Here is a 24,930-nt window from a genome sequence, read left to right as displayed (position 1 = left end):
GTAACTGCCCTGTGACACTTTGAGAGACACAATTTGATGTTTTAAAGCGTTGACATGTGGTAGAACATTCTAATGCACACTGCTGTGTATATATTTAGTAAGCTCAACAGTATTTTCTCTGGGGTTGAGTTTTAATGAGTATGAAGGCTATTTCAACATAGTGCAAATGGAACAAATGTGGTATAGTGATTGCATCCCATTTAGCATTTTGAAAACAACCAAAATTCATATTTATTTAGTAAACATACTAGTAAATACCTTTTGGGTTAGAGTATGTTTATTATGGCACACTTGGAACATACTAGTGACTGACAATCATCACAAGTACAAATGTGTTTTTAATCCCAGATTTGAGGGTAAAAACCATGGAATTTCTTTGTTTTCTTTAAAGCTGGAGATACAGATGATCCACCAAGAATTACTCAAAACCCTGTTATCAACGGGAATGTAGCCATGAGTGATGGGCACAACAACACAGAGGAAGATATGGAGGATGGTGAGTACATGTGGTTTGTTTACTTGCAATGGGCAGAAACACAACTGGATGTGCTATAGAGTTCTTCCTTGAGTACTTGTGAGTTTCTTAGGAGTAGCTAGTTTTCAGGAGGTTTGTATCTGAGGAAAATTGAGGAACCTGTTTTGGTTTTGAATTTTAAGACGACCTACAAATTTCAGGGTAAGTTGGTTCTCCTCAGCCCAGGAGAGAAGGTTTCAGTACAGAAGTTTGTGATAGATGGGTATTTACTCAGGCTTGCCATTTCCCCACCACCGTTAGCGCTCAGAACAAGTGTATCTTAGTGTACCTTACTCTCCTTTCCTTTTTGTTTGCAGCAAGATACTTCTAGACATTGGAACTTGGCTTTCCATTGCATTCTTACTGTAGTGTGTATATCAGTTGTCTGTAGCCGAAAATCCCTCCCTACTCCCAATAGGTGTGAAAATCAGAATCCAGCTTTGGGCTTCATTCTCCCACACTAACTTTTGGTCTATATCCTCTATGCAAAAAGCGTTTGCATATGTGTATGCATGGACATTTTGTGCCCAGGAAATCCATTTCTTTCGAGGCTATTTCTTCTTTATAATTTGTCAGATACGTGACCTATACTTTTATTTGCAAGGTCAAAATCATGAGACGGTAGCAGCCAGTAATCACTTTATGCAGTCCCTGGAATCTTGCAGTGTAATATGAAACCATGTTCTGTCAAAAGCATGTCCATCAATCCTCATGAGGGTTGTGTCCTTCCCAGGGGAGTAACGGGGCAGTTGAAAGAAACCGTCAGTCACGGGCTGCACCACCAGAAGGACTGCTGTTCAGACCTCCTGCCAAAAGTTCAGCCTCCATGAGAAACTGCAGCCGTAGTTGAGAGTTCTCTCACAGTGCGGTTTACCCCCTGGCAGCTGGCTGAGGCAATATCTGAGGAAGGTAAAGAGGCGTGGTCTGAACCCCGCTGCTTTGTTACCTGTGGAGTGCGCTTTCCACCGTAGATCAAGGGCAACGGTGTGGGTGTGGTCTCTTTGGTTGCTGGGCTCTTGGTTTAATTTCAGACACCTGAGATGCCAAAAGTGCTTCTGTGAGCGCAGTTGGGAAGGTGTGACCAGGCCAGATGTGCCAGGTGTGAGTTAGAGGTGGGTTCCAGTCACTTGCAGAGCGGTTACTGGCCCACCCCAGGCAGCGAGCTCCCTGTCTAGTTCCACAGAGCAATTCCAAATGACTATTTCTGCGAGTGTTTTTGGGGAGGGCTTGGGAGGAGGTGCAGATGTAGATGAAGGGCAGGTTCTCAACCTTGGTGGCGCTGTTGCCTTTTTGGGCCGATCATTCTTTGTTGCGGGGCAGTCCTCTGTGTGATAGGATGCCAGTGCCATCCCACCCATAATCCTCGCTCCCCGTAGCCCCGACAACCAGAAACGGCTCTGCATTGCTAGATGTCTCCGGAAGTCCAGGTTGCCGGATTGCCTCGGTCTCCACACCGTACATAAAACCCCATTCCTTTTGAGGCAAATTTTACTACTAAATTAGTGGTAGTAAATAATGGTGCCAAACCATAGAACCTAAAAGTAGAAATATTGCTGTGGTGAGTTACCACTTGGGAACATTACAGGAGAAAGCAGAGTGTGGTCTTCAGTTGCACGGCCTTCCCAGTTGGGGATTTGAGGTGTGTTTTGAAAGGTCCAGGCTAAGAGTGAAAAGATTGTATCTCTTTAATGGTAAAGAGTGGGAGGGAGATGGTTCTGGTTCTAGGAGTAGAATTAGTTTAGGGCAGCATTTTCCCAGTTGTGATAATTGCTTTGAAACCCTCTTCTGCAGGACGTTAGCATGTGGTGAGAGGGGCTGAGTCCAGTAACTTGCAGGGGCGCTGGGCCAAGCAAGGGTCTGCATTGTAGAGGACCTCCGGACCGTCAGCACCCTAACATCTTTCTCCAGAAGATTTGCTAATGATTCCCCAAGACTGAACTTTAGAACCCCCTTTCCGGAATCTCCTTCTAACATCGTAAAGTGGGGCACACAATCTGGGAAACGCTGGATTAGAGTGATGTACTGGGCAGAGGGGGGGTTTCCTATATAAAAGTTGAGTGGCTGACAGCACAGATGGACAGGTGTTTGCTTGAGACAAAGAGCATTTAAAAATCCTGTTAGGGGCCCCTGGCTGGCTTAGAAAATGTTCGACACTTGATCTCGGGGTTGTGAGTTCGAGCCCCACGTTGGCTGTAGAGATTACTTCAAAAATAAAATCTTTTTTTTTTCTCTCCCCCCACCCCCCCACCCCCCGCCCAAATAAAATCTTAAAAAAAAAAAAAATCATGTTAATGTGGAACTTGGACAAGAATTAGAATCATTTTCTGGTTACACCTACATATTCTACTTTGATTTTAGTTTCTTGCTTAGTTTTTTCCATAGATGACCGCAAGAAGTTTTAGAGCAAATACAGCCTCTGCAAATAGAGATTGTTGGTACCCGTGAAACAAAAGTAATTTCTGGGTATTAACTGGGACTTGGCAAAAAATGAAAAATTGAGGTTTGATAAGTTTACCGCAAGGGCGCCATTTGGGGACTCCGTAGGCCAGCCTTCTGATTTAAACAAAACAGAACAAAGTCCTGTACCTTCCTCTACCTTTTTCATGCAGTTGTACCCCAGGCCTCTGCCCTGTGAAGTTAAGGTTGGGGTACGAATGGGCGTGGTGGCCGCTTCGATGACAGCCAGTGCTGCTGTGGGAGGCACGAGTGGAGGTGATGGCTTCCCAGGTTTTCGGGCTGAGGAGGTGTGATGACAGCAGGGAGCGGGAGCTTTGTCGTCCTGTCCTTGACAGTAAACGGAGATGCGCAGTAATGCATTAATGCGCTGACGGCGGCATTGAGGCGGGTTACAAAGTCCCTGTACGAAAACTAATTCTGCAGGATGCGGGGCACCGTCCAGATTCCCAAGTGCACTGCTGTAAACATGTTTTTAATTTTTTTTTTTTTTTAATGTTTATATCTGAGACAGAGACAGAGCATGAGCGGGAGAGGGGCATAGAGGGAGGGAGACACAGAATCAGAAGCAGGCTCCAGGCTCCGAGCTGTCAGCACAGAGCCCGACGCGGGGCTCGAACTCACGGACCGCGAGATCATGACCTGAGCCAAAGTCGGTCGCTCAACCGACTGAGCCAGCCAGGCGCCCCATGTAAACATGTTTTTAATCGTGAAGTGATTATAGACACAGGGAAGTTGCAAAAATAGGACTTTTGAGTACTTTTCACCTGTCTTCTCGGGTGAAGACATTTAGGTCTCCTTTAATTCCTCATGGGACTGTCATCAGGCCAGGCCTTTCTGCCAGAGATGGGTTTCAAGTCTGCTCTACTCTTTTGTAGACCCCCCCCCCCCCCGCCCTTATCTTTTGGTATATAATGTAGTTTTTCAATTCATTCAATTGGTTATGAAGAGTTGGGAACCACAGGGCAACATTTTTATTCTCATGAAGTCTCCTAGCATATTTCAGAAACACGTCTGTCCTGAGGATATGCCTTGAATGCGAGGCGGAATCTCACATGGAGTGTATAAATGCACGTGTGAGCTGAGCTCTGTGAGGCAGGATGGCTGCAGGCACTGGCTCCTGGCTGCTCCTTCTGCCTCTGAAGGAAGGGCTTGCCATCTTGCAGTCTCAGTGCCATGCAGAGTTCTGGTTGGTTCTGTTGCGTATTTAAGATCAACTTCGAATTTGGGCTGAAGTTTGGGATGGAGAAGGCATTTATGATGCGTTTCCAATTTGACTGTATAAAAATCTAATCCTATAATGGGTTGAATTGTTTCTGAAAACAAGTAAGTGAGTTACAAGAGAGGCAGGACTTTGTGAAGTTGAACTCTTTAGGTCCCATGAGTGTGTGGCCTCTGGTGACTTTTATTTGGCTGATTGCAGTTCTTTGGTCTCCACAAAGAGCCCAGTTTTGTGCTCTGCCTTGCGGGGGGTATGCTAAACTTCAGAATATGGCATTTTACAAACCAGAGGCTAGGTCACTGTTCAGGGTGCTCAGATCATGGGTACTGAAACCCACTGTGGTCATTTTGTAAAATACCTCAGATAAGATAAAACCACGTAATCTCAGCGAGCCTCAGTTTTCCTCATCTGTGAAGTGGGACTTCTAGAACCCCTGCCCTTGCCTATCTTGCAGGATTTAAGTGCTGCTCACGTGTGATTTGTGTCTTTGAAATAGTGGCCCACGTATTTCCTGCGCCATTCCAAGACATTAGAACACATTTCTTGGCTTTTTGGTACTTTGGTCCCTCAGAGGGATTAGGGTCATATCTGCCACCTCAAGAAGCTGGAGTAAATACTGCATCTCTCAGACGCACACCCCCGCCCCCGTTCAGCCGCTCTTCCTCCCAGAGAGCCTCTGCGGTCTGCTGAGCAGGGTTGTGTGTAGCAGAACAGTTGGGGATGAAGAGTGTGAAAAGAAGGTGTCAGTGCTAACTGTCGCATTTCCTCTTGGTTCTTATTTCTTTGGTAAAGAATACTACCCTCTCATGAGGATTGATGGACATGTTTTCTTAGGAACAAATTCAGACAGTCACAAACGCAAGCAGTCTCTGTACCCTGAGAAGTCTCTGTCCTGAGCGTTTGGTTGTCTTAGAAGTTAGGAGACAGAAGGGTGAAGGAAGGCGGCATGTTGTTCTTCCGAACATGCCCTTCCCCGAGCCCGAGAGTCTCCTCTTGTGCGTCAGGAGCCTGGGGGGCAAGGATGGCAAAATAGCCCCCGCTGCCACACCAGAAAAAGCCTTCCACGCACCTATGATTCTTGCATACGCCAGTGGTGGCTTTTCACATCGTGGCCCTCATTCCCCTGCCAGCCTGTGAACTGTACCCCGTCTCCAACCAGATAGTCACCGAAAGTGAGAGAAAGCATTTAGAAGCTTGTATGGCAACTTGACCTTGCTGTGGCAGCTCTCTGATGTCTCGTAAAAGTGCCGGTCAGTAAGGGTGGCGGGGCAGCCTTGGGAGGCTGCCACTCCCCAAGAGTTTGAGAAGCACCATATAGACAGCAGTTGGGGGCGGGGGGCCGCAGATCTCCTGGCAGCCTGAGTCACTTGTAAATGAACAGTCACCGTGGCACAGGGTGGAATTCTAAATTGTGACGTGTAATTGAAAGTCTGCTAAGAGGCACTCTAGCGATATATTGCTTTCTATTGGAGGAAACCTTAGTTCTGTACATGGCCTTCACGTCTTGTTGAGTAAATTGAACAATTTTTACCATTCGTGTTGAGAAGAATACCGGTTTCTTTCTCTATAAATTATTCCCCCTAGGGAGTCCAGGCTGGTATTTCACAGAAACTGTGAACTGATGATGTTAACGTTTGTTTGGGGCTAACTTCTCAGCAGTGTTGTCTCTAGAACAGCGGGAATGACTGTTCTGCCCCCTCGGGGCCTGGTGAGCCTGCGGGTGCAATGCCCCCTCCCCTTCCTTTCTCCAGACTTGACTCGGCCTGAGTCTGCCCTCCGCTTTTCCTCCGCGCGCCCTGACCTTGAGCAGCTGTCCCACAGCCGCCCCGGGCCTTCTCTGCAGAGCCTGTCCACTCACCAGGGAGGACTTGGCAATTTCGGGGCTCGAGGGTAGAGTAGACGTTCTTACAGGCCCAGCTCTGGAATCTATAGGAGGGCAGGCAGGGGTGTGTCGGTAGCCCTCTGGGATTTGGATTTCATTCACACACAAATGGCGTGTCCCCTCCCTCTTCTAGGTGCCATGCTCTCATTTTCCCAAGAGTTAGGCTCTAGCAGTTAGGTCGCAGTTGTGCGGACGGCTCCCCGACGTGGTTGGTTGTCCCGCGCGGGTCCCACGGTTGTCGGCTGTCAGGTGTGGTCTCACGACGCCCGAGCCCTGTGACTGACACGGCCTTTTCTTGCAGACACGAGTTGGCGCTCCGAGGCAACCTTTCAGTTCACTGTCGAGCGCTTCAGCAGACTGAGTGAGTCGGTCCTTAGCCCTCCGTGTTTTGTGCGAAATCTGCCGTGGAAGATTATGGTGATGCCACGCTTTTATCCAGACAGACCACACCAAAAAAGCGTAGGATTCTTTCTCCAGTGCAATGCTGAATCTGATTCCACGTAAGACAGTTTAAATGATGCCATTACGAACCCACAAATAGTTATGCTCCGTGATTGGAGGCTCAGTCTGATCGGCCTCTTTGAGTTTAAAACTTTTGCCTTTCCTTGCTGCCTCTACATAGCCCTCTGATTTTACATTCGATGAAATACATTTCTCTCTTTAAAACTCAACGGTAGGTATTCTCTCCAAGCTAGAAAAGTATATGTTTTTCTTGCAAACAAGACACTGAGGTTCAGGTACTAGAATCTGCCAGCCCAGGGAACACGGAATCAGGGTCCATCTGGACTAGCTGACTACTGGATTACCAGGTTTCCTTATTCTACCAGTAAGTGCCTGAGGGGAAAACTGTAGCTGAGGAACATTCCTCAGGTCTTGAGGCCTGGGCATTGTTGTGTTAACCAGCTCCTGTGTGTTATTCAGAGAGTTTGGATTAAAACATCCTTTGAGGGTTTTACCACATGGGCCTCCCCAGCTTATTTTAGAGAAACTGTTTTGTTCTTACAATTCTTAAAAAGAAATATGTAGTAAAATGTCTTCAAATTAGGAAAAGTGTTTATGGTCCCTTTATTCAGATGAAAACAAAGATCAGAGGCTTCACGTTTTCTACCTATTGATAGATCCTCAATAGCTTGGTTCTTCCCTTAATTAAAAACTGTCACCGGTCAGCGTATATCAGAAGCTTAGTTGACATTGTTTGAAAGGGTCCCAGATCACTTTGTCACTGTGTCCTTCTCCTCCCATATCGAGGAATCTGTGAGAAGGCTGCTTCCTTGGCCCACATCTGTCCAGGCTCCCTGCCACCCCCAGATTGTCGCCCTTTAGACCTCTCAGTGAAAGCTGGTCCCCAGAGGGCCACAGGGCACTGGCCTTGGCTGCTCTGTCCGAGCTCCAGGGAACACAGTCCGTTACATTTTTCTTTTTTACGTGGATGTTTAAGAAGTGCCAGGCCAATTCTGTGCTGCAGCCAGGGCCTGTATATAGGTTAAAATTTTCCTTCCTGTGTTCACATTCTGATCTGATTTCCGGTGAGTATTGAGGCTACATTTTAGCCTAACAGACAATTTGGGCCTGACAGTAGTTTGGGAACGCGGTGAGCCGTCCGGCCCCGGAGCAGGCAGCCTGGGCAGACAGGAGCGCCCATACTGGGCCTGCACTGCCGTCACTTCAGAGCTCTCTGGAAACTCTGCTGTGTGTGGCTCTGCTGTGGCTCCGAGCCCCCAGTGGCCCTTTAAAGGGCTGCGTCCGTTTGGTTTTTATGCACAGATCCAGAGGCTCTGTTGTGACCCGCCCCCAGCCTGACTGCAGCCCGGACAGTTGGGCTGTGGCTGTGACTAGGCGCCCCTGCTCAGAGCTTCCGGGGGCTCCTGGAGGGGAGCTCTTGTGTTTTCACCCAACACCCAACCCAGATACCAGAACCACTGTCTGACCAGAAGCTAGTCTCTTACAGACTCTAAAGGCCAGTATCTAAAGTTCAGAAACTGTATTTTATTGATACCAATTAAAAAAAAAACTGACCTAAAAAAGAACTTGTAAAAATTAAAATAAAACCATGGCTCGGGGCACCTGGGTGGCTCAGTCAGTAAACGTCCGACTCTTGATCTCAGCTCAGGTCTTGATCTCAGGGTCATGAGTTCAAGCCCTGCGTTGGGCTCTGTATTGAGCTCTGCGTTGAGCTCAATGCCTACTTAAAAAACAGAACAAAACAAAAACAACCCATGGGTCAAATCAGTACAGTCCACACTGGGTGGGGGGGGGGGTTCCCTCGACCCCTTTTAGCTTCTTTCTTCATTAAAGGTAAATGTGTCCCCCCACCCCACCTCCCCAAATAGAAGGACGGGAAAAAATGTGGGAATTTTCACATGCTCTGTTTTGAAACAATGTGTAAACGTCAGTTAAGTGGGTCACCTGAGGCTTAGGTTCTCTTTGACCAGGTCGTGGTCTTGCCATGCACAAGCTGTGCTGAAGATAATAAATTACAGAGACGACGAGAAGTCCTTCAGTCGACGCATCAGCCACTTGTTCTTCCACAAAGAGAATGACTGGGGCTTCTCCAATTTCATGGCCTGGAGCGTAAGTAACCGTGCCATTACACTGACTGACCTGAGCAGCGTTCCTTCTTCATTCTGCAGATCCTTCTGTTCGCAGTGAGAATGTTTGCTCTATCAGGTGAACAGGTGTCTGTGAAAATGTGATCTCTCCAGTTTGCAAGCTGAGGTTTTGAAGCAGCCAGCAGACAGGGCTTGAGTCTCAGCTCTTTGTCGGACGTCCGTAAGGTAGTTCCTAGCTTTCCCAACAGGCCGAATCTCCTTTAAAAGGGGGCGCTTCCCTGAGCCAGGCCTGGTTTCATGTACCCTCATCAGTTCCCCACTTAGTTTGAGAGAGAGAAAGAGAGCGCGAGCAAGGGACGGGGAGAAAGGACGAAGGAGATGGAAAATCCGAAGCAGGCTCCAAGCTCCAAACTGTCAACACAGAGCCCTCTGTGGGGCTCGAACTCAAAAACCTTGAGATCGTGACCTGAGCTGAAGTCGGACACTTAACCGACTGAGCCAGCCAGGTGTCCCTTGGCTGCTTTTTGCAGAAGTGGAAACCAGGGCAGGTTTTTAAGGGGGCGTCCTGCTGGGCTCTCCAGGCCCTGCTCCTGTGAGCAGGTGCGCGTTCCTTCCAGCCTGTGCCCTGGCGAGGGGCTCCCCGGGACTTCCCAGATGCCTCCAAGAGGAACCATGCTTTTGCTGGTTTTGTTCAGAGGACACTATTTAAAACCAGTCAAAACACTGCAAAACCAGAAGCATGATTTGGGTGTTTTGAGAAAGCAGTCTTTTCCTCTAACATGCAGAGGGTGTGAGGGTAATTGTCTCTTTGGAATGTAGCACGCGTCCGTGTGTTCTTATGCAAGTTGGATATTCTTATTTTTTATAGGAAGTGACTGATCCTGAGAAAGGATTTATAGATGATGACAAAGTTACTTTTGAAGTCTTTGTACAGGCGGATGCTCCCCATGGAGTTGCGTAAGTTTTTCTTTAATTGGGCGCTCTTAAGAAATGCCTTTTGTGCTGTAGTGAAAGAAACATCAGCATATTAACAGTGCATATATTTAACCGATAAGCACCCTCCCTGTGTTTGCCCCTAGGCACACACACCTTCCCCAGCTTCACATTGACCCCTTCACTTGACACATGTATTGAGCATTTTTTGTATGCCAGACACTGCTGTGCACTAGGAGTGTAATTCTGGTCGGCCAGTTAGCCACGGGTTTCTGTCCCCAAGGAACACACAGACTGGTGGGGCTGTTGTGGCGGGGAGGGGGCAGTTCCTACCAGTTCTGGAAGTGGCAGGTGTGATGGTGGAGGGGTGGCGGGCGGGAGGGTGAGGGAGGTGTAGCCGTGCTTGGCCTTGCAGAGAGCATGGGGTTGGGCTACATGTTAAGGAGGTTAAGGGGTTGGGGCAGGGAGAACACCAGGAGTGAAGGCACCGGCAGCGAAGTGTGGGGTTGGGTGGCGCATCTGGAAGGGGCGGGAGTTGAGGTGGGTGCGCCGGGCCATGGGGACCTGCTGACTTTTCAGGGCTGGGGACGGGGTAGGCTGGGAAGCACGGTCTGGGAAGAAGTGGAGTGGCGGGCGCCCGGCTCTCCCCCCTACCTGTGTGTCTTCATGCGGCCCCGCTCTGGCAGGAGGGTGTGGTTGGCCTGGGTGGAATCCGGCAGGGACTCTGGGGCAGCCAGGGAGGAGCTGTTACTTAGCCCGGGTCCTGGCTGACGTGGCCAGGGCAAGTACAGGAGGGATCCAGCTTTTCTTGAGCAGCCTTTTCAGGGCTTGAGTTGTAGCAGGGGTGGAGGCAAAAAACAAGAAAACTCAGTTTTTTGGGTTTGTCCCCCCCCCTTCCCCCCCATTTTAAAAACCTTTTCCCTATGTTTATGATCTACTTTTCTTGACTAAAAAAGTGGGCTGGGTTTTTCAGCCTTACCAATCAAAACTGATTTCTTGGCTTAGTGTTACTTACCACAACCTATTCAGGCATTATCACCTAAATCTTTGTGATTATGGATTTTAAAATAACCATTTATAATTTAGGATTCTTGCCTTTTCTTGCCAATTTTTAAAATGATCCACAGATAGGCACATACTGTAACCAGGGCCGTGTGGTATACCCAAGTGTGTCAGAAAGGTCACGGACTGAGCCCTGGAATCAGCACTTACTGTTGACCCTGACACCTGGTCTGGTGTTGACCACAGCTCAGTGGCGAAAGTGTTCGTTCTTGTCTTCATGTTATGTGCAGATGGGGATGGGCCCGGGGGGTGGTTTGACTGGTATTCCCTCGAGCTTCCTGTCACTATGGGCTGGGGGAGGGGCGTGCAGTGGGGACCGCCAGCTCTGAGAAGACCTACCCATTCTGCTCAGAGAAGACCACCAGCCTAGCAGGTTAAAGAGAGAGAGCGCTAGTTCAGAAGTCTGAGCTCAGCTTGCCCCGGTACACATGCCTGGCTTCGCTCGTGTGTATGAGTCTGCAGAAAAGAGGGGTTTCAGCCGTTGGCATTTCTTGCTGACTCCACACGTGACTTAATACGAATGCAGGAGAGCCACACTGGGAGCCAGTCTGATAGAATCCAGCCAGTACGTGCGAGCGGCGATCTCGGTAGACGAGGACAGCGCTGCCGTCGGCGGCATTAAGCTGCTTCTCCAGCGCTGGGTTCGTGCACGTGGGTGAACTGAGCCCATGATTGTGCCCAGAACTCCGGGCCCTGGTGCCCAGGCAGGGGCCTGGCGGTGAGGAGTGCGTGGCAGTCGCTCCCACGTCAGGATGGCGGGAGACAGGCGGTGGTGCACAGCAGTGTGGCGGCCACACGCTCCACACGCACTTGCGGAAGCGAGGCGGTGTCCTGTGCGGTTTTCCCTCAACCTCGAACTGGTCTTGTAGGTGGGATTCAAAGAAGCACACGGGCTATGTCGGTTTAAAGAATCAGGGAGCGACTTGTTACATGAACAGCCTGCTGCAGACTTTATTTTTCACAAATCAACTACGAAAGGTAAATGGATGGTATTTCTCTCCCTCAACCTCCCGCCCACCCTCTTCTCAAGTTTTAAGGGACAAGCAGAGTCCTGTCGGCGGACTTTGCCGTGTCTCTCCCGGTACCACCACAGTGCTGTCTCCGGACGGGGGCCCCTCTGGGATCTTATGCGTATCTTTATTCCTCCGTGTTTGGACACTTGTGAAACTAACTTGGATGATCAAAAGTTTGCTGGCTAACCTAATTTTGTTGGGCTAGAGATACTAAAAAAAAAAATTTTTTTTTTTAAATATGAAAGGCATTAGCAGCAACATCTGAAAAGTTTTTTATGTTAAAATTGAATTGCAAAGCCACCGGCTGTGAAGTCTAATTTCACATACAGGTAAAGGTCATTTTCACGAGAGCGCTAATAGTGAAGACCGCAGACACCCCCTGAGTCTGGTACAGGCTAGCTAGTCGGCAGTCCTTTCGGAAGGCCATGCGAGGGTGCAGGCCACACGGACTCCGGGTTGGGGGCGGGGGGCAGGCACTGGCTGGTCTGCTCTGCTGGCTTTTCCTGTTACGTTGGCCCTGTAGTGACCACGACAGAACGGTATAGTCGGGACCGGGGGTGGGGGTGCGGATCATCCCAGGGGCACTTAGGTTTCGTGACACCTTTTGTTCACGAGCGATGTGAAGCTAAAAAGTGTTGTTCCAAGAGGTGTGAAATACAAGTGGTTCTCTTTGGATGGCGAGTTGTACGTAAATTTTTAAATTCTTTTTTGCTTTCTCATGGTTTTTATGTTGCCTCTACAGACTTTGAGGATCTTTTAAAAAAGTTTCCTGAGCTATTTTGGAGGGATAGTTAGAAGCCCTACCAACTACCTTAGCCGTTGTGATATTGGAAATGATACTTTCACATAAAATTCCATTTTTATTTCTTAATCGATTATTTTAGGCTGTGTACATGATGCCAACAGAGGGTGATGATTCATCCAAAAGCGTCCCCTTAGCATTACAAAGAGTGTTCTACGAATTACAGCACAGCGATAAGCCTGTAGGAACAAAAAAGCTAACGAAGTCCTTCGGGTATGTATCGTATTGCCTTCTTCGCCTTCTCCTTCCTTCTGCAAGGATGGGTGAGCGCGTAGTAGGAGAATCCAGAGCGCAGTGTAGGCATTTCAGTGCGCCTGGGTGTTTCGATCACTGGATTTGGTTTGTCCTTTCCGTAATAAAAGGCTGTGGTTTGGAATTTGGCCTGAGAAATAATTCACCACTTAACGACGTCCTCTTATGCACCGCAGGACGTTCAGAACAGGACAGAGCTGTGAAGATGTCGGGGCCCTGATAGAATTCAGTGGTCTTTAAATTGGGGACCCCTAAAGATAATTCCCTTAGAAGATGGATTGACGAATAGTGGCCTGTCCCTACAGCTCGGTTTTCAAGTCTGAGTTGCTTAGTTTACTCTTACTTGAAGCCTGGAAGTGTAAATAAATACAAACATTCCTTTTCTCTTTCCAAGGTGGGAAACTTTAGATAGCTTCATGCAGCACGACGTTCAGGAGCTGTGTCGAGTGGTAAGTTCTCCGCCGTAACCGCACACTACTTAACATTGACTGCTGTAAAGCACTGTCGGACGTGGTAGCAAGTACAACCTCAGACCTGCCTCGCGCCAGTGCAACTCAGGTGTGCCCATCTCTGTTCAGGACAGAGCCAGGCCAGGAAGGAAAGGCAGCGTCTGTCTAGTTTACAAGCCAGAGAGAATGAGAACAAAATTGTTCTTGGAGAGGGCAGCGTGAGGGGAAACTTGAATTTCGGTAGTGGTAGGTAGTGTGGTTTAAATCTGCCGTTGGTACATGTGCCCTAGTTACCAGTCGGAGAAACCACAGATTGGCTGACGTAGCTGTCCTGGCCGCCCTGTTTCGCCGTAGACTAGGGACTCCTGTTACTCCGTAGCGCCCAGACTTGTCCTTTGCACAGAAGTTCTAACAGAGGCAGCTCTCTGTGCGGGTGATTCTCCCCCAAACCATCTTTAGTCACTAGCAAATTCCCGTCCTTCCAGTCGTGACCAAAGATGCACAGACACACATAAAGTCACACACATACACAACATGAAACGGCTATTCAAGGTGATTGGCTGGGCAAGGTGTGTTTTCTGTTTTGCAGCACTAGCTGGATTGAATCCAGTTCATTAAATATCCATGGACAAACCAGTCAATCCTGTTGACAGGCTCAACCTCATTTATCTCTTGGTGTGGACCAATACGAGTTAAGTTTAGTGCTCAATTTACATGCTTTTCCACAGAGGTAAAATGAATATAAAAAATGCTTCTAAAGGCACTACAGATTACTAATTCATTCCAAAGGCTGTATAGAGGTTAATCTCAACTGTTGCATGTAGATATTTTTGTAAATATCCAACCGAGGACGAAGATTTTGTATGTTTTCATAATTGCATGCTGGAGGTCATAATATTCATAGTCTAGAAATTCTTTGACCATTGAAATTTCCTAGTCAAGTTTCGAATTACTGCCTGTTAATGAAGCATCGCATTTTCTTAAAGCCCAAACTTTCTCTTCCAGCTGCTTGATAATGTGGAAAACAAGATGAAGGGCACGTGTGTGGAAGGCACCATACCTAAATTGTTCAGAGGCAAAATGGTGGTATGTGGCTGCCAGCTTTAGAGAATGATTTTAAGATGATTTAAGAACGCTACGATAGCGACAATTAACACTTAAGGCCTCTTGTTTTCCTTATTTGTAGTCCTATATCCAGTGTAAAGAAGTAGACTATCGATCCGATAGGAGAGAAGATTATTACGATATCCAGCTAAGTATAAAAGGAAAGAAAAACAGTAAGTTCCGTGTACATAATCTTGGCCTTCCGCTCATTTCTGTTTTGGTTTCATGCTTCATTGACCCCGGTGATTTCCATTGAAATCTAGCGCAGACAGAGCCCCCCCCCCCCCCCCCCCCGCCCGAGTGATGAGCGAACAGCTTCCCAAGTGAACGCAGGCTCGCGGCCCCACACGGGTCACGCATCACGACGCCTGCCGCCCATATGTTGGTTCTTCCCGGCCACGACCTCCTCGTCTCAGAGGAGAACCACTGTTGGGCCTTTTAACACCCCCCCCTCCCCCGTTATTTTTGCCTGTTTTAAGTATTTATAGAGATGGGATCATACAGGCTACACAGCCCCTGCTTCTCTCATTTTGCCCAGCGCCACATCTGTGCATCGTGCATGTCGCGAGGAGCGGTGGTAACTTGATGGTTTTCGTTGCTTTACGCTACTCCACGTGAGGAGGATGCCGCAGGTTTTTGGGAACCACTCTTTCCTTGGTAGATGTTTGCGTTTTCAGTGTGTGGCGCTTGGACATAAGGTTCCTTTCCCGTTGCTGTGCCCGTCTTCGGCACGCATCCTTCTGCGTTCATGGTGAGCGGAATTGTAGGCTCCAAGGGTACGCATATACATTCAGTGGGTGAGGCCAGCGAGGCTCCCAGAGCAGTCTGTTGATCTGTGTTCCCCAGCCATGTGTGACAGTGGCCATCGCTCCGCATCCACAGCGGGACCACCGGTCAGCAGTCTGGACATTTTGGTGAGAGTGTGGCACTCTCGCTGTCTGTATGCATTTCCCCAAAAGTCAGCGAGATGGTCACCTTTCCGGCTGCTTACTGGCAATTTGGATGTCTTCTTGAACATCTCGGATGGAGTTAATAATAGCTTGATGTCCTTGATTGCCAGTTTTGTCACCTGTGATTTCTGGGTTGGTTTCTGTTGATTCACTTTGCTCTTCATCAGGGGCTATTTTCCAGCTTCCTCGCATGTCTGGTCCTCTTAGTGGATGCCTGCCATTTTGATTTTTACCTTGTTCGGGTATGGACGTTCTTCACCTTTGTTCTGGGACCTGTTGGAGTTGCTTGGACGCCATGTGATTCTTTGGAGGCTTGTTTTTACGCCCTGTCCAGTGGGAGCACAGCAGTTTGTGGTTAGCGCTACATGGGCCCCCACCTGAGGCCGTGCCCGGAGCTCCGTGTACAAGGAGGTTTTTCACCGTGGCTGGAGGGAGCACAGAGTGTTCCCAGGCTCGCGTGTGCTCTGGGGGCTCTACCCCTGGCCTCTGGGTGGTTCTTTCCCTGCCCCCAGATAAGTCTTCACCCTGCTTGCTGGTCAGCCCTCCCTGGGGGCTCTGGGAGAGCTGCCACTTTCTTCTTGGGCACTCTGCGCTGCAGATGGCAGCTGCTGTGGGCCCTGTTTGGGTTTCTCTCCCACACGGTGAGCTGGGACAGTTGAACCGCTCTTACCCATCATGGTCCCGTACCGCCTGTTTTCCCGGGCCTGAAACCTCTTTTGGATGGACAGTCCCGGGGTCCTTGTCCAGCGCAGGAGAGTGTGCCTGGTGCCTCTCCTTCCCGAGGGAGCCGTGACAGGGGCAGGGAGCCGGGCAGGAGCCGTTCTCAGTGCTCTGGGCACTGGCCCGGCTGTGTTGCTGAGCTGCTCCCTCTGTGGGGCTCACCTATTTTCACTCTTCTAAGTTTGCCACGTGTTTAATGGAATTGCAGAATTTTAGTGAAATCACCGGATTTTTTCTTTGCTTTTTGTGTCCTAAGAACATCTGTCCTGAAGTCATAAGGTCGTCTCTGATCTATTACTGTTTTATCTTTTCTGTTTGTCTATAGTCCCCACACAGTGGTGTTTTGCATGTGGTAGGATGTCAAGACCGACCCTCCCCCTGTGGGTCTCAGGTGATCCCGTCACGTTTTCCGCGTTGCTCTGCACCTTTGTTAGCGGCCAGTTGCTCATATTTGTGTGGGTTTGTTTTTAGATTCTGCTTCTGGTCCACTGGTTCTCCCTGAGCAAATTCTACACCTCCCACCCCCAGCTTTATTTTGGTTAAATTGACAAAATCGTAGGATATTGAAAGTGTATGTTGTGATCGTTGCGGATATACTGTGAAAGGAGTGCTCTCTCCCAGTGACCACCTTGACATGTCCCTTCTTCATCGCGCGCGCATGTGCATGAGAGAGAATATTTAGGTGCTGCACTCTTGGCAAACTTCAGTTAGACAACAGGATGTTGAGCCCTTGTCACCGTGTTCTGCGTTAGGTCCTTAGTCCTTCTCTGACGGCTGGAAGTTTGCACCCTTTCACCTTGACCCCACGTTCCTGCTCTATCTACACGGTCTTTCTTACAGCTCTATGTTTGGGTTAGATTTTGTACTTTAATGGTACTTGATTTTGGTAAAGCTATTAAAACACTTGATTCCGTGTTATAGCTTCAAACACCCTCAAGGAACCGTGTCAGTGTTCTCAGGGGTCCGGGTTTTCATGGAGCAGCGGGGGCTTGGTGGCCGTCCGGGGCAGGGGCTGGAGGCCACCACTGGTGTCCTCCCTGGCAAGCTTGAGCGCATGGGGCAGCCATGCCATCATGAAGGCCTTTAGTGAGACCATTGGCTGACTCTCACTCTCTCTCTCTCTCTCTCTCTCTCTCTCTCTCTCTCTCTCCCTCCCCCCCCCTCCCCCTCTCCCTCTCTCTCTCTCCCTCTCTCAAGTATTTGAATCATTTGTGGATTACGTGGCCGTGGAACAACTAGACGGCGACAATAAATACGACGCGGGGGAGCACGGCTTGCAGGGTAACGCGGGAACGATGCTCTGCCTCAGTTGTGGACCAAACAGTCACTTGGAGCTTTTCATAAGCTGCTCAGACCCAGAGCTCAAAGGATTTGAATTCTGAGTGCAGCCATTACATCTTGGGAGCTGCGATCACACGGTGGGGGGGGGGGGGGGGGGGGGGGGGCTGGGGGGAGGTGCAGCTCGTTTCTCAGGTAGGCCTTTCACCCAGCACACGGCGTTTTCTCACTGTGTCCTTCCCCCCTGCTCCTGGCCTCAGTGCTGCCCACGTAGAGCTTTTCCTCCGCTTCTCCGGCTGCGGTGGACCTTGTCGCTCGGACTCCACTTAGGGGTGTATGTGTGGGGTGCAGTTAGTTTTTGAAAGGGTCGTGACTTAGAGGATAAGGAGTGCGTCTTCTGTCCTGGTTCTGTGAACACGTGCTGTCCCTGCTTATCTTCCACAAGGCCCCGCAGGGACCCGAAGCTTCTGGCAGAGCAGTGAGCCTTGTGGACCGGTGACCGGTCAGGTGGAGAGACACGGCCTGGGGCACGATCGGTGGGGCCAGCAGCGCCCTCGCAGACGCAGCCATCCAGGGTCTTTGTTGCAGACTCCTAACCCGGACACATCGGCTCAGCCAGTTGCCAGTTTCTCAGACCGTCCTGCTTGCCAGGCTTGCCGATTTATAATTCATGGTGCTGATGTGCCCCTTGTTTCAATGGGCTTCGGATCTGCTCTTCTCCTGCTTGGTCAGGCCACTCAGGGATGCTGCACTGTGGATCAGAAAGTCACGTTGCAGACACGCAGCTAGACGTGCTCAGGGAGCACTGCAGTCAACTCACGAGAATTGCCTTGTCCACAGTGGGTTTGGGGGTCTGGGTGAGCAGTACATAGTATTTTAGAATCACAGTCACAATGGACCGTGGTGGGGGAACAATTCTTTGATTCTTTCAAGGTGTAGAAAAACCACGCCATTCCTTTGTGTGGCAAGAGGTTCCCAGGTTTTCATTTTTCTTTCCAGAGAAACCTTGTCCTCGTAAGCACACTGATTGAGCATCAGAGAACATTGTGGCTTGTCACAGCCCCGTTCCTCCGGGTGGACATAGCCCAGAAGCAAGGTCTGAATTGAAAGTGGAGCTGTGACAGGACCCCGGTGGCCTGCTGGTGGCTGAGTTTGCCACAGAGGCTTATTTTAGTGAGCAAACCGGAGTCGGGCCTGCAGGGGGGGGCCTCGTTCAGGAGCGGGCGAGTCCCGCAGCACAGAGACTGAGTTGCTGGTACTGAGGACAGTCTTCAGAAGCGGGTTGGACTGAGCACTGAGGGCGCGCTCTGACGCGAAGGTCCCGAGAGTCCAGGGTGAGGGAAGCTGATCTAGTCTAGACCTCCCGGCGCACGATTGTCTGTGCCTCTGCCTGTTCTGTCCAGGTGTCTGTGGACACCTCGAACCTTACAGAATTGTAATCGTAGGCTTCTGCCTCTCCATTTAATGACTTTCTGTGCTTTTCCATATATTTTCCATCATGTTTAATGAGCGTATAACATGGCAGCATGATTAAGCCCCCATTCACCTGGCTATTGCCTGTGGTTGGGCCTCAGAGAGAACATAACCCAAAATAAACCTCACACACGAGCTGCTGCAGCATGGTCTCAGTTTTTGGTAGCGGAAACGGTGAAGGTCTAAGTAGAGCATCTTATTTTATTTAAAAATTTTTTTTTAATGTTTATTTATTACTGAGAGACAGAGCATGAGCAGGGGAGGGGCAGAGAGAGGGGGAGACACAGAATCCGAAGCAGGCTCCAGGCTCTGAGCTGTTAGCACAGAACCCAACGCGGGGCTCGAACCCATGAACCGGGAGATCATGACCTGAGCCGAAGTCGGACACTTAACCGACTGAGCCACCCAGGTGCCCCTTAAATATTTATTTTTGAGAACTCGTGAGTGGGGATGGTGGGGGGGATGGGGCGGAGGTGGAGTGGGGGTGGATAGAGGGTCTGAAGTGGGCTCTGTGCTGACATCAGAGGAGATGATGTGGGGCTTGAACTCATGAACCACAAGATCATGACCTAAGCCGAAGTCTGACGCTCGACAGACTGAGCCACCCAGGTGGCCCTATTTTATTTTTATTTTTTACTTGAAATGTAGTTGACATGCAGTATTTTATTTTAGGTGTGCCATGTAAGATTTGGTGTTGAGCATTATGAAATGCTCACCACGACAGGCCTAGTGGCTGTCTGTCCCCACATAGCGTTCTCAGTGTCACTACATTGTACTTCGAATCTGTGACCTGTTTATTTTATAACTGGAAGTTAGTGCCTCTCGATCCCCCTCACCTGTTTTGTCACATCCTCCAGCCCCTGCCCACCGAAAACCACCCGTTTGTTCTCTGCTTATGGGCCTGAACATTTCCAAAGCACCCCCACCTTGGATCCCATAAACCACCCCCACCCCCGTCTTGCCAGCCGCCATTGTTGCCCTTGCTCCAGGGACAAAGTAGGGCCCAACTAAACTTGGTTTCTTTTCCAATGTTCAGGAAGCAGAGAAAGGTGTGAAGTTCCTAACTTTGCCACCAGTGTTACATCTACAGCTGATGAGATTTATGTATGACCCTCAGACGGACCAAAATATCAAGATCAATGATAGGTAATCTATTGTGGGGTGTTAAAGTTAAGATTGAATCGTCACCTGACTTCGGGGGGTCAGTCTCCATGCTTTGTCTGTCTTTTTATAATGTCAGTTCATCTCCGATCTACTTGGGAGTTCCCTTGTGCCTCAGTTTCCCAAGAAGTATAATTTTAAAGGGATAATTTCCTTTAAGAGTTTCAGAGGCTGCTCCTCCCATAACTCCCTCTACCGGAACCCTGCCCCCCTCTGTGCTGTGGCGGATGGACGTCCTGGGGAGGTGGGGGGGGGGGAGGGTGCTTTCTGTTCCACCCGATGTAGCTTAGCTGTTTGCTCAGGAGTGGGATTTGATGTTCCCGTCTTATTTTGTACTCTCCCTATCGACTTCTAGAACGTGTTGGAATTTTCTAGAAGAGGATGTAGATGGACTTGTGTGCTTTATTGCCAGTGTTTTCAAAATTCCAGATAAAAGGGAATGATAGTACACACACCCTTACCTGGTTTAGAATACATTATTTTTGTCCTGGTTAGTTTGAGCTCAGGATAGAGTGGTTGGTCAGTCCCCCCATGAAACTGGAGTGAGAGTGGACCCAGTCCGATTATTTGCCACCAGCTGGGTCTTTGCTGGCTCATCGTAGTCCACGGTCGTGGAGTGTGTAGTAAAGAAACCGTCTCCACCAGACCTCACACGTTGGCAGCGTGCAGACTAAGCCCCACCTGCTGGTGGGTGTCGTTGGGTCCTCACCTTGCTTTTGTTTCTGCTTTTGGAATTAGTTGCCAACGTTAAAACAAAACAGATCGAAACCTTGAGATTTCACATAAAAGCCCAGATTTCTGGCATCTTTTAGGAATTCAGAGCATGTGGCAGCGCAGCCAGAATTGCTGAGGGCAGCACCGGGGGCGCCGAGCCGGCTGCCCCTGGAGACTCCATGCGCCACTCTCCTCCGCGTCCTCGCCGAGCTGCCTGCCCTTCTTCCTGTCTCTCAAGGCCCTCCTAGTAATTAATCGTGACCCTGTTATTAAAATGCTTATGGATCCAGTAATTTACAAACAAATCAAGTTCAGATGTCTCCCGAAATCCCAGGGTGTACGGGATCCTTCCTCAAGTGTGTCCCCTGTCAGATTCGATCCCTCCAGGTTTCTCAAACCTGCAGCGTGTCCTCAGTGGTCTTGGTCCGGGACAGTCGGAATCATTCATTAATACATTTGCAGCCATCCACATCCTAGACAAGTCCTTGTGTGTGTTTGTCCTGAGACTGGCTGTTGTGTGACATCCTCAGCTTAGAAATCTGTTGGGTGTCTCCATGCGTTGGGCATGTCTTTTCTCATACCTAGCTTCACATTTTGTACTGATGTGTGGATAATTGTCCTAATGAATAGGAGCCGCCACAGAAGTCCTTCGGAGGGCCTCCCCAGTCAGAGTGATACTTCTCTTTCCAAATAAAGACGAGCCAGTAAATTAGAACGTCTAGCAATAAAGTCTCCACATGAAATATTTTACATGTCAGTGAAACCTGGATTTCTTTAAAAATGTTTTTTTAATAGGTTTGAATTCCCAGAACAGTTACCACTCGATGAATTTTTGCAAAAAACAGATCCTAAGGACCCTGCAAATTATATTCTTCACGCAGTCCTGGTTCACAGTGGAGATAATCATGGTGGACATTACGTGGTTTATCTAAACCCCAAAGGGGACGGCAAAGTAAGTGCCGGGCAGGGGGCGGAGTCAGATGTCATGGTGTGTGGGGCACTCACCTAGCGCTCAGCTTCGCCTTTTCCTCTCCCAACCCGATGGCCTGAATAGTGCAGGATTCCACCCTGGGCTCTGATTTATCTGTGTTCCCATGCATGAATGGCTGATACCTTAAAGGTGATAGTGAATGAGTGCTTGCACTTGACGTATGCACTGAAGTAGCCTTGAACATTGGACCGTTATTATTGCATACCTAATGGGAGGCACTTGCTCTCCACTTAAGAAATCCTTGGGCAGGTGGGAATGCAAGCTGGTGCAGCCACTCTGGAAAACAGTGCGGAGATTCCTCAAAAAATTAAAAACAGAACTTCCCTACTATCCAGCAATGGCACTACTAGGCATTTATCTAAGGAATACAGGGATGCTGTTTCGAAGGGGCACATGCACCCCAATGTTTATAGCAGCACTTTCAACAATACCCAAAATAGGGGAAGAGCCCGAATGTCCATTGACAGATGAATGGGTAAAGAAGACGTGGTATATCTATACAATGGAGTATTAGTTGGCAATCAAAAAGAATAAATTCTTGCCATTTGGAACTACGTGGATGGAACTGGAGCGTATTTTGCTAAGTGAAATTAGTCCGAGAAAGACAAATATCATATGACTTCACTCATATGAGGACTTTAAGAGACAAAACAGATGAACATAAGGGAAGGGAAACAAAAATAATACCAAAACAGGGAGGGAGACAAAACACAAGAGACTCTTAAAAATGGAGAACAAACTAAGGGATACTGGAGGGGTTGTGGGGGGGGGAATGGGCTAAATGGGTAAGGGGCACTAAGGAATCTACTCCTGATATCATTGTTGCACTCTATGCTGACTAATTTGGATGTAAATTTTAAAAAGACAGAAAGAAAGAAAGAAAAATCCTTGGGCAGGGGAGGCTGGATGAATCACACGTTCTGCGCGCCTGCTTGTCCGTGCTGCGTGATGCTCTGTCGCGTCTCCTGGTGTTCCCCAGGGGTGAGGGTGTCCTCAGGGTCTGTGTCCAGGATCGTGGCGCCAGTGCAGAACAGAGCGGAGGCCGAGCCCACCTCCCTCATGTGAGGAGACTTGGGCAGGGGGTGCTCACACAGCACCAGACCACGACGGACCTTTCCCTGCAAGAGTTAGTGCCATTTAAAACACCTCGACCCACAATGAGGAGATCAGAAGAGAAGTACTCTGTACAACTCTGCTGACCTTTTCTTAAGCCAGGCCCTCTCTTGCTGCGATAACATATCCTGTCAAATGTCCCATTGAATTTCATAACCACACCGTAAAATCTCCAGTTTTACCGACGAAGTCAGGTGTACTCGGTATGATTTTCTCAGATCTGCAAAGAGTTGTACTGTCGGGAGATCGAATCTGATTCGAAGTGGGCCATTTGAGCATGTGACGGAATTGCCAAGGGACAAACTCACAGTGGCTCCAGAATACGGGTGCTGGCCGGCCTCTTCCCTGAGAGGGCGGCCCGAGGTGGCGCCTGGCCCGGCACCTCCCTGCATCACTTGTAGGTAAACGCTGCCTCTCCGGTTGTGTGCTTCTCAAAGTGCTTTCTCTCTGCTGCGTCTTGTTGCCAGTGGTGTAAGTTCGACGACGACGTGGTGTCCAGGTGTACGAAAGAGGAGGCCATCGAGCACAATTACGGGGGTCACGACGACGACCTGTCGGTGCGGCACTGCACGAACGCGTACATGTTGGTTTACATCAGGGAATCAAAGCTGAGTGAGTAGCCGGCTTGTTACCTGGGAAGCTTGACAGCTGTACCCTGAGCTGTGCCACCTGCCCCAGCACGTTCCGCGCTCTGCCTGTGCGGCCTCACTCCCGACCTTCGCAAGCAAGCTGGACGGGGCCGTGTGGGTTTTGATGCGGGCTCACGGTACCAAGTCATTTCCCCCGAATCAGTTCCGCTCCATTTATGGCGACGCTGAATGGGGGCGCTCTCAGGAGGGGATCCTAGAACCCGCGCAGAGGTAAACGCGGGCACATTTGTCGTGCAGGTGAGGTTTTACAAGCTGTCACCGACCACGATATCCCTCAGCAGTTGGTGGAACGACTGCAGGAGGAGAAGAGGATCGAGGCTCAGAAGCGGAAGGAACGGCAGGAAGCCCATCTCTACATGCAAGTGCAGGTCAGCACCCCCACTCCCCGGGCGGGACCCGCGCTAGGCCTTGCTTCCGGAACGCCGTGGCCTCGTCGGGGGGACTGCTACCTGGGCACGTGTGCTCAGTTTCCCTGGCCCTATGGGGCATACGTTCCAGCGCAGGCTGAGGGCTGATGTTAGACGTACTCAGACCCCCAGACACTGGGCCAGGGGGTGGATGAGAAGCACCGAGGGGTCAGAGGGGAACGGCGTCAGGCGGGCGAGCTCCTAGTGGGAGGTGGCCCTCCAGGCCGTGGAGAAGCTTGGCCAGTGGTGGGGACAGAAAAGAGGGCTGGACGGAGAGGTGAATTTCCGGGTGGTGTTGGCTCATGGTTTGGTTGTGATACCAGGAAACGGGCGTTCCTTTTAGCGAGTTGATTGCCGGGAAAAAGCCACCAGCTCGCATATCCTGGCGGTATGCTGTACGGAGACTGCCAGGCAAGCGGGTTTCCCGCTGGTGCTCACGGTCAGTGGGCAGCGGCTGTGTGGAAACGGAGGCGTCTCGATTCTGATGAAACCCCTGATTTCCTCCGGTCACTTTGATGCTTTTCTCCTTGGGTCTTCTGAAGAAGGTTCTTCGGAGCAAAAGACTAGCTGTTCTCAGCATACTACTCTTGGAACTTTGTTTTGGCTGGGGTGGTCGCGTGGCATTTATGTATTGTGTGGAAAGTGTTGTGTTTGCTTGTGGCTTTTCAGATAGTTGCCGAGGACCAGTTTTGTGGCCACCAAGGCAATGATATGTATGATGAAGAAAAAGTGAAATATACTGTGTTCAAAGTGTTGAAAAACTCCTCACTGGCTGAATTTGTCCAGAACCTCTCTCAGACCATGGTGAGTGCCACCCGTTCTGGGGGTGGTTATTTTGTTCTCCCACGTTCTCCTCCCTTGCTTATTTAACTGCACGGGATCAGATCGGGCACCCAAGCCCTGGAATACTAGGAGCCCTGAAGGGTGAGTCTTGGACCACATCAGCAGGGAGAGCTGTAACTGTAATATAATCCTAGAATCAGCACTTTCATATCGAATTTTTTGTTACATTTTTATTATTTTGAGAGAGAGTGCACACATGGGCAGGTGAGGAGGGGCAGAGGGAGAATCCCAAGCAGGCTCCACCCCGTCCACACAGAGCCCGATGTGGGGCTCGAACTCAGGAACCATGAGGTCATGACCTGAGCTGAAATCAGGAGTCGGACACTTACCGACTGAGCCACCCGGACACCCCCGTATGGAATTAAAATGTGAGCTGCTTTTAATTACTTTGGTT

At 49.6% G+C, this 24,930-nt stretch overlaps 1 protein-coding gene across 3 annotated transcripts in view; it reads left to right on the top strand.

Annotated features, from left to right (window-relative positions):
- The window catches only part of USP7 (ubiquitin specific peptidase 7), a 65,761-nt gene that overhangs the window by 31,559 nt on the left and 9,272 nt on the right, over nucleotides 1–24,930 (top strand). For 2 of the 3 annotated variants that reach the window (XM_053894575.1, XM_053894576.1), the window contains exons 2-16: nucleotides 392–496; nucleotides 6,374–6,572; nucleotides 8,505–8,643; nucleotides 9,490–9,578; nucleotides 11,486–11,594; nucleotides 12,514–12,644; nucleotides 13,078–13,132; nucleotides 14,138–14,218; nucleotides 14,319–14,409; nucleotides 17,104–17,187; nucleotides 19,695–19,803; nucleotides 21,328–21,484; nucleotides 23,104–23,248; nucleotides 23,524–23,654; nucleotides 24,363–24,497. In XM_053894575.1, coding sequence (XP_053750550.1) covers nucleotides 392–496; nucleotides 6,374–6,572; nucleotides 8,505–8,643; nucleotides 9,490–9,578; nucleotides 11,486–11,594; nucleotides 12,514–12,644; nucleotides 13,078–13,132; nucleotides 14,138–14,218; nucleotides 14,319–14,409; nucleotides 17,104–17,187; nucleotides 19,695–19,803; nucleotides 21,328–21,484; nucleotides 23,104–23,248; nucleotides 23,524–23,654; nucleotides 24,363–24,497 — 1,760 coding nt within the window. Of the gene's footprint in view, nucleotides 1–391; nucleotides 497–1,269; nucleotides 1,424–6,373; nucleotides 6,573–8,504; nucleotides 8,644–9,489; nucleotides 9,579–11,485; nucleotides 11,595–12,513; nucleotides 12,645–13,077; nucleotides 13,133–14,137; nucleotides 14,219–14,318; nucleotides 14,410–17,103; nucleotides 17,188–19,694; nucleotides 19,804–21,327; nucleotides 21,485–23,103; nucleotides 23,249–23,523; nucleotides 23,655–24,362; nucleotides 24,498–24,930 lie in introns of those variants that run through there. The other variant, XM_053894577.1, reaches the window with a different exon arrangement.

This window comes from Panthera pardus, unplaced genomic scaffold (genome assembly GCF_024362965.1).
Source record: "Panthera pardus isolate Hobbes unplaced genomic scaffold, ASM2436296v1 HiC_scaffold_5, whole genome shotgun sequence".
Taxonomy (NCBI): Eukaryota; Metazoa; Chordata; class Mammalia; order Carnivora; family Felidae; genus Panthera; species Panthera pardus.
Note: the sequence above shows the minus strand (reverse complement) of the source record. Positions and strands in the feature narration are given on the sequence as shown.